Here is a 9,307-nt window from a genome sequence, read left to right as displayed (position 1 = left end):
CTGTTGCCAATCTTTTTTTTTTCTTTTTCTGCTTTATCTCCCCAACCCCCCGGCCCCCACCATACACAGTTGTATATCTTAGTTGCAGGTCCTTCTAATTGTGGGATGTGGGACGCCGCCTCAACGTGGCCTGACGAGTGGTGCCATGTCCACGCCCAGGATCCGAATCCTGGGCCACCGCAGTGGAGCGCACAAACTTAACCACTCAGCCAGGGAGCCGGCCCCATCCTTTTTTTTTTTTTTTTTTTTTGAGGAAGATTAGCCCTGAGCTAACATCTGCTGTCAATAGACCTCTTTTTGCTGAGGAAGACTGGCCCTGAGCTAACATCCATGCCCATCTTCCTCTACTTTATATGTGGGACGCCTACCACAGCATGGCTTTTGCCAAGCAGTGCCACGTCCACACCCGGGATCCAAACCAGCAAACCGCGGGCCGCCAAGAAGCGGAACATGCGAACTTAACCACTGAGCCACCAGGCTGGCCCCTGATGTCTCCTTTCTTAATTTCCAAAGCATTCAATGGCTATATTGTTTACTGGGGAAATATTATTTTGTATCATTATTTAACAGTGTAGATATAGTTAAATTCTAATTTTCTCATGATTTGTCATCTTCTGAAGGAGAAACCCAAACTTATACTTCTACATTCTTTCAAGAAACTCGACACACCCCTGTGTACATAACAGCTTATGACACATTTTGTTAACTAATTCCTTACAGAATGGTGTAGGAAAAAAAATGCTTATGGATTAAAAAAGCCAGTAATTCTGGGACCTAATCTTGGTTCTAACCACTAATTAAGACTTTAGACACACTATTTAACCTTCCATCTGTTTCTCTCAATCTCTCTCCCAAATAAAATGAGAGGACTACCACCTGACCACCTTCCTTCTGTTATTTCAGTTTCATTTTTAAAACATTTTGTGAGTGCCAACATTTTGCAGCACATTGTGTAGGAGCCTCAGGTGGTAACAACCACGGATAAGAAACAGTTCTTTCCTTCTAGGCACATACATTCAGGTGAAGACAACAAATATATCCAAAGCAATGAATACAAGGCAGATTTTGACAAAGGCTCCGTTATCCATAGTAGAAATGAAGTGAATGACAACACAGAGAAAGTAGATGGGAATTCCAAGCAGGGGGAAGGAAAAGGTTGCAAATGTGCCACCAGAGCTGGATACAGAAAGACTGCTGGGGCTGCAATCAAAACAAAACTCGGGCCAAAGAAACAGTCTAGTTAGAGTCAAGAAAGTAAAGGACATGTTTTTAGGGTTCTGGGAATAAGTACTACAGGGCTAGCTCAGCTTTTCCCAAACTTCAGTCATCTGAGTATCCCCCCCAAGAGTGTTACATGCCCTTTTTCTGTCTTCTATTATTTAATTAATAGTCTTCTTTTAGGGGCCAATCTAGTGGCCATGTGGTTAAGTTTGTGCTCTGTTTCGGTGGCCCAGGGTTCACTGGTTCAGATCCTGGGTGCAGACCTACATACAACTCATCAAGCCATGCTGTGGTGGCATCCCACATAGAAGAGCTAGAAGGACTTACAACTGGGATTCACAACTACATACTGGGGGCTTTGGGGAAGAAAAAAACAAGAGGAAGACTGGCAACAGATGTTAGCTCAGGGCCAATTTCCTCACCAAAAAAAAAAAAATTGTCTTAAATCGATTCAAATTTTATAACTTAAGTAAATTTACTGAAAAATAAAATTTTGTATCAATGGAGATACGACCTGCCAGGCAGAACTATCAAAATAAACACCATGTTACAACACCAAGTGTTGGCTAGTTTTTATTTAAGGTATTTTCAGGCAAGAATTGGCAGGGGGGTGAAAGCAAAGGAACAGCCATTTTGTTTTTTATGCTTGGAAGGCTGACCCAGACGCTTCTGTGCCATACATACATTCCACCTTCTTTGTTGGCTCATCTTGTCGGTGCAGCACAGCAGCTGGGCCTGCAACTGATCCACGTTCCCCTGGACCCTCCTTCAGCTCCTCTGACTCCTGGGCCAGGTGTGTGTTTAGTTCCATGATGAAAGGATCTGCTTCATCAAGGTTGGAGGCAGTGAGAATGACACAGATTCCAGTCAATTCTGATGGGTTCCAGATCATATCTTTCCTTCTAGACTGCTTGCCCTGCAGACTTCAAGCTCCAACATCAGACACAAAGACCACAGCCTTACAGGGGCTGCTGAACCAGCCCCCACGACTGCATATGGTCAAATCCCCAGAACAAATTATTCATTGATTACATATATAGTCATATAAATGAATACAGATATATACACACTAATATATACACATACATACATCTCCATCCTAGGAGTTCTGTTTCCTGCTTCTCTGCTTAAACTATGACTGATACAATATTAAACAAATATGGCAAAATATTAGCATTTAATAAATCTGGAAGTAGGGACATGTATGTTTGCGATATTATTCTCTGTATTCTGTTTGAAATGGTTCATAATTCAAAAAGAAGTTTTAAAAGAAAATGAATAATAAATATCATGAAAACAGAATAACGTTATTAAATTCTGACTAGGTAATGTTTCCTGCCAAAGTCTGAAACTTCTTTAATTCTTTAATTTTAGTTCATTTCCTTTGTTAAAACAGAAATATTTGCAAATGTTTTGAGAAGTGCTAACACCGAATGAGAGTTTCTTCTTGGATAAACAGAAGGATTAAAGAAGAATTGAAAAGGGAATAACGCTCTCACTCTATGAGTTAATGCTCTTTAATACTATTTCCATCTACCACCTAAATCTACCAGGCACGCTGTTCTTTGGGATGTCAGAGAACGCAGGTTAGAAATAACTGATGGAGCCACAGAGACTCAAGAACAAAGGCGAGAGGACATCCCTGGAAAGAGGGTGGAGATATGCCTCCCTCTTGGACACTGTGGAGAAACAATGCTGGACAAGGATAAAATTAATTTTGAAGTAAAAGGAAAGGATGTTTAAGAAGCTGATGCCTAGTAACCTCTATTTTATCATAACGTTGAAACAAAGAACACCTGGGAGAATGAGCAGCATGGAGTCAGGAGACATTTGGGCTTGGGAAGAATGGTAGACAATCAACTGGGAGAAGTGAGGGCTACAGCCAAAGAATGACCCAAGAGTACGGGCTGTGTGGGCTTCAGAACCGTACAAAAGAGGAAGCAAATGACCCACATATGCAACAAGAGAAGTGAATAAGCCAGTTACAGTAGCCATGCATTGGAACACTATGCTACAGCCATTGAAAAATATGCAGTTGTTCATTTATGAGCACAGCAACGTATTCACAATATTGAGACAAATTCAGGTTACAAAACAAATTTTGCAGAAAGGACAAATGTACATATTTGTATACTAAAAAATCTGCAAGGCCATACACCAAAATGTGAGCATGTTTTACCTCTAGGTGGTAGCAGTTCTGGTGATTTTTTTCTTTTCCATATTTTCTGGGTTTTCTACAATCACCATCTACTACTTGTTGAGTACCATACAATTCCCATGAGCGCAGATGTTAGCTTCTGTCTGAGTGTCTGCTCAAGGAAGTCAGAGAGGACATTCCTAAGCTGTGTGCATCTTTGGATTTGATGGCTCTTTCTTCCAAGGCTGCCTCTAACTGCCTTGTGGTGGCGAACCACGCTAGCATTCTGAAAACCTCAAAAGTCAACGTGGACACAACGCCAACTAATTGCTGGGCAGTGGGCAACTTTAAGAAACCTTGAACTTGCAAAACAAATGAATTAAACTTCCAAACTTCCATGTACTCCAAGAGCCCAGTAAAGACGGACGGGTCACCAGCCACCTTGAAGCACCATGGCACAGCACTCAAGTCTAGTGTTCTTTCTGTCATATTCACACTGCCAGTCTTCATAATTATAACGACTTTTTTGTGCTGTCTTGGAAGATGATACCTTCTCTGTCAGCACACACGTCAAGCAGCTGTGGGTGGCCCTGGTCAGGCACGCTACTGGGGGTTTGGGTGCAGGAGAGGCATAGGACCAGTAGCTTTTCAAGGCACATCCCAATTCTTGAGATGCTCCAGTAACTGCATAACCTCCCTGGATGAAAATCTGAGGGTCTGACAGATTTGCAGCTTCATCTGCCTTACGCCAGGGGGCAGTGTCTGTCCACAGACAACAACAGTTTTCTCAAGGGCATACTGGGGGCAAGCGCAGCTAAGATCTCTTCGACTTACGGTGCCCCACTCTAAACTGATGGAAGGAACACCAGACAAATGTTCCCCAGATTATCATAAACCTCTCAGGAGATCCAAGCTCCAGGCCATGGTCTGAGGACAGACAAAACTAAGACTGAAGGTTAAGGTGGCAAAAAACTTGCTCAACTAGCAGAGAACCCTGGTAGACGGTCATGTGTTTCAGAGCCATGCCAGAGAAGCTCTCCCTAATACCATGCGTTCTCACCAGGGCTGAACCCCTGGTGGTGGTGTGAATCCCGAGGCACGAGGGCTGATCTGAATGACTGTAATACAATAAGGTCCTCACCAATGTGTAGGAGAGCCATCTATCCACCCCAGTGACACCTCATCAAAAGGGAGCCTTCCTATGAATCTCCTGGGGATGGTGGGACATGGTGACAAATGCAAGCAGGTGGGAGAGGTTAGTTGTACAGTGTTCCACACAAAGTTTAACAAAGCACCCTCAACAAAATTTACTCTACCTCACCCTCCTTAAGTGTTACGTGACCACAACGCACAGGCATAACTGGTGAAAGGAAACGCGATAAAAGAGTGAAATATAATTCTCATACAGCGAACTGCAGGATTCTCTCTGAGATATGCAGATCTTCTTTTCTTCACCATTTTTTGTTTAAGTTAACACAGAAAAGCAAAATGAATACAACAAGATTCATGAACCCACCAGCACAATTAGTAAATAACATTTTATCGTATTTGCTTCACATTTTTAAAGTACAGTATTACAGATACAAAGGAAATCTCCTTTGCACTCCTCCCCAGATCCAGCGCTCCCTTCCTCCCCAAGAGGCCATCAATGTTGAGTTGGGTGTGGATCCTTCTCCTCCATGTTTATTCTTCTACGCTGTTCATATATATTCCCTAACCAAATATAGTATTATTTTGTATGTTTTTAAAATTGGTAATAAAAGTATGTGTCACACTGTATACATCATGCTTCTTTTTTTCATTTAACATTGTGTTTTAGAGATTCACCCACACAACTGTGTAGAGATCTAGTTCATTCATTTTAATTGTTATAGTCTACCAAATTTATACCACATTTTAACCATTTGGTCCCTTTCTGAGAGTCTTTTAGGTGGTTACTGGTTTTTGTTATTACAAACAGTGCTGCAATAAACATCCTGTACACACCTCCTTATGCACATGTTCAAGAGATACTGTGGGAGATGTGAGTCCAACATGGGGTTTTAATTTTACTAGACGGTGACAAATTGTTCTCTAATAGAAATAGTTCCTACTTCTCATTTTCATCACACTTGTACTGTTAGACTGTTTAATGATTGCTAATCTAATAAGTGTGAAATGATATTTCATAGTCATTTTAACATGCCTGTCCCAGATGACCACTGAAGGTAAACATCCTTTCATGTATTGACTACTAGAGTTTCCTCTTCTGCAAAACACCTGTTCAATTGTGCCACTTTCTAAAACACTGTGAAAAGCTGTTTATTGAGTGGATGACATGAATGCCCTGGTAGTTCTAGGATCTGAAAAATAAGGTGGGTGTTATTAAAAGTTTACATAAAAATAATGCATTCCAGAATAACAGAGTTCGGCACCTCAAGCTGAGGTTCATAGCAGCATCACAATTTTGCTAGTGAAACTAATGCTTATTACAGGTTACACGTTCCCGCTGGTTAATGGACGTTTTAAATCCTGTGCAAATTATACTACAATCTATGATTCCTGATCCTGAGGAAGAAGAATGAGCTGGAGCATCTGGCTTAGAACAAAGAAGTAGGGTCCATTTTCACTTTATGTCTACAGGGATCAAGGAAAAAAAACCGTATTCCCAACTTCGTCCTCCAGACAGCTTGGCAAATAAGCACACACACACACACACACACACAAAACAGTGATGATGGCGTCAACACTGAATCACTATCAGAAAATAGAAAGAGGAATAAATTAAATAGAATTTTTCATATTTATATACCACAAATAGCTCTTATCCCAAGGGAGGGCTTGTATATTCTGAGGGTAAGAATTTTTCTAGCTATGAAATTATAAATCTTATTGTTTGTAAGACAACCATTTTTACATAAGGTGATTTTTTTCCTTTAGCTTTTTGCTTATGTACTTTAAAACCACATATCACTATTATCAGGGCATTTGCATCTTATCATGCTCAAGAGAAATCTACAGAGTCTGCATCAATTCTTTATATATCTGAAAGTTGACCACTATGGGGATGCCAAAGATTATGTTTGTAAGAAGTGTGAAGGGAAATCCCCGAGCCAAAGGAAACTGGATATCGAGGTAACTTTTGAGGATCCCTACGATGGTTGGCAGCAAGAATCCGAGAAAACAGTTAACTAAAGACCTGAGTTGGCTTTGGAATGTGGTTTTGTCCTTTTAGTTTGAACTTGGATGTTTTTGAAGTAAAGGGAGTTAAAACCATTAAAAAAAATAATAATAACAATCCCAGAAGGAAGAAAATGCAAAATGATCTGTACAGCTTCCATCTCCATCCCTCTAGTTTTGTGTTTCTCGGCTGGGACTGGTCACTAACAAACCACAGAGGCAGGAAAGGCTCCTGCCAAGGCAGAGGCTCCCTCTGTCAGCGTGCTGCTATGCCGTCGGTCTGTGCCTTCCTTGGGCAATGGGAGACAAGTGCTTTGCTCTTCAAAGCAGACAAACATCAACCTCCCTCCATTTAAGCCCCTTCTGAGAAGGGCTTCCTACTTTTGTCTCTGTTGGGGGGAAGCAACCCCACAAGAATGAGGAAAGCATCATGTACAACTGTGTAATGAGACTCCCCAGTATTCCCACTCCGAAGGCCAGCTCCCTCAGCCCAAGCCGTCTCCAGCCATAGATGTGGTAGAGAGGTCTTCGGGGAACTCCACTCTGCTATCCCACATAGCTTTGGGCAACCCTAGGACCACTCGGATCATGCATGTCACTGGGTCGATGGAGTCCTCAAAAACATGGAGCAGCTGTGAAGGATTCACTTCTGCCTGGACTGCGGCATCTGCTCTGTTGGAATAGGCACAGCTCCAGGACACCGCCCCAGCCCACACCTACAAGATAAACAGTCACTCATTCCCAACACTCTAAGACCGTGTCCTTCTATGGGAAACACTGGCTGCATGTCAGGCAGGGTTCAGTCAATACTCATGGTCATGAGCTTAGTTAGGCTTCTTTGTACCAAACTCTAACTGGGTCAATCATGAACAAAAGTAAGTGAGGGAGACTTAGGGTCTGAACCCAGAACACTGGCCTTTTTAGTGCCACACTCCACTCAAGACAAACTTATTCCAGGTCAGTGGATACCGGCAAGGCAGGTAAGAAGATAATAATACAGGAGGTGGAGTCTGGAGATGGGGAGGTGGGACTGCTCAGACAGGGAGTTTTGTTTCTGGAATTCTTGGTTAGAACAGGAAAAAAAATTTCTCAAGGAAACCATGCTATAAACAAACATCAGGCATGATGGTTACAATTCTATTCTCTCTGTATTAAATATTCTTTTGTGATTTAGCATGAACACTTTTTCCCCATAGAGAAAGCTATGGGGAAACAACATTTAAAGCTAAAACAACAAACTTAAAAGAATTTCAGAATACCGCATATTTGTGAACTGAGAACTTGTTCTGCTGGAGAAAGAACTGACTCCGTATATCAGTCCTTCATTTGCATGCGTCCTCTAGGGGTGAAATCATCTGATGCAATCAACGGAACTTTCAAACATTTGAATGGAAAAGAGAATCAGTAAGTCAACCCTTACCTCCGTCCACCCCATCTTCCTGCCGAGCGGTTGCCTTATGCAAGGTTTAAGCAACAGGTGGTTATACCCATGCCCACCCTGTACTTCTCTCAAAATAACTATCATCACACTTTCATTGTAATTGTTTAACTGTCTGCCTGCCTCACCCCACCCCCACTAGAATGCAAGCGTCACAGCAAAGGATTCAGATTTGTCCACCATCGTAGCCCCTGCTCAGCACATAGTAGGCACTCATTAAATATGTGTTGAATGAAGGAATGAGTATAACGGCTGGCTCAGAGTAGGTACTAGGAAAGGATTTGTGAATGAAATCCCTTTAGAATGTTGGGAGAAGTAACTGATGTCAAACGGGCCATTTAACCTGGGGCAGGAGGAGTAACCCGTGCCTGGCAAAGTGTATCTGGAGTGACGTTTAGGTATGGAATATATTTTTAGGTTAGGGTATGCAAGTAGGGTCCAAGAATTCTGTACAATGAGGTGATTCCATTTTTATAGTGAGACATTGTAGATGGCACTATTTGGCTTATAAATGTCTTAAATCGAGAATGGCCCCAAGGCAGAATGACCCAGCAGAACTTAAACCAGAGAGAAAGAAATCCTATGCACTGAAAGCCCCTGGACTATGAAGCCCCCTCAAATCCAGGAAAAGATGGTAAGTAGACACACAAAGCTGAAGGAGGTTGCTCTGGGTCGGACCTTTTATCTGCGGGTTATCAGGACTCTCTGTGTGTTCCAGATGCCAAGGTGACAGTGTCTCCGGTTAAGATAACAATTCCCTTTCGTATCTGCAGTCTATTACAGGTAACAACGTAATTTTGCATCCCTAATTAACCAGATCATCTGCTGCAGGACCTCCCCATACACACTCCTTCCCTACTCGAGGTGAGGGGATAGCTGGCCTGGCGAACTGGCTTAAGGGGAGAGGATCTGAGGTTTGGGCCGGCACAAAGCTTGACAGGCCCGTCAGCGACCTTGGGGTTCTGGGGTCCAGGCGCGGCGCCTCGCCCGCCCCGCCCTCGCGCTGGATCAGGGCCGGGGCGGCCTGCCACCCCTCAGGGATTCGCAGCCCCTCGACATCCGGGACAGCGGGCCGCGCCTCGCCGGGCCCCGGGGCCAGGAGGAGGGGCGCGGGGCGCAGTCGGGGCGGCGGGGGACTCACCTGCAGCAGCACGGCCAGCAGGAAGCACAAGTACATCTGGTAGATGCCCATCTCCCCCACCGCCTGGAACGCCTCCTCCACCTCCATGGCGGGCGCGCGCTCGGCCCGGGCCCAGCCGCGAGCGGGAGCCCGGCCCCTCCCGCCCAGCCGACCGACGCCCCCTGCGCCGCGGCCCTCCCTCTGCGGGCGCGGCGCGCGGCCCGGCGCGGGA

General features: G+C 43.9%; 1 protein-coding gene across 4 annotated transcripts in view; it reads right to left on the bottom strand.

Annotated features, from left to right (window-relative positions):
• SLC22A15 (solute carrier family 22 member 15) overlaps positions 1-9,301 on the bottom strand; it is a 74,514-nt gene extending 65,213 nt beyond the window's left edge. For all 4 annotated transcript variants that reach the window (XR_006885955.1, XR_006885953.1, XR_006885954.1 and 1 more), the window contains exon 1: positions 9,097-9,301. Coding sequence is in view for 1 of the 4 variants with exons in the window: in XM_046645031.1 (XP_046500987.1) it covers positions 9,097-9,183 (87 nt within the window). In the remaining 3 variants the exon portion in view is untranslated. The remainder of the gene's footprint in view (positions 1-9,096) is intronic.
• Between the last annotated feature and the right edge of the window lie 6 nt (positions 9,302-9,307).

Source organism: Equus quagga, chromosome 18, assembly GCF_021613505.1.
Source record: "Equus quagga isolate Etosha38 chromosome 18, UCLA_HA_Equagga_1.0, whole genome shotgun sequence".
NCBI classification, from domain to species: domain Eukaryota; kingdom Metazoa; phylum Chordata; class Mammalia; order Perissodactyla; family Equidae; genus Equus; species Equus quagga.
Note: the sequence above shows the minus strand (reverse complement) of the source record. Positions and strands in the feature narration are given on the sequence as shown.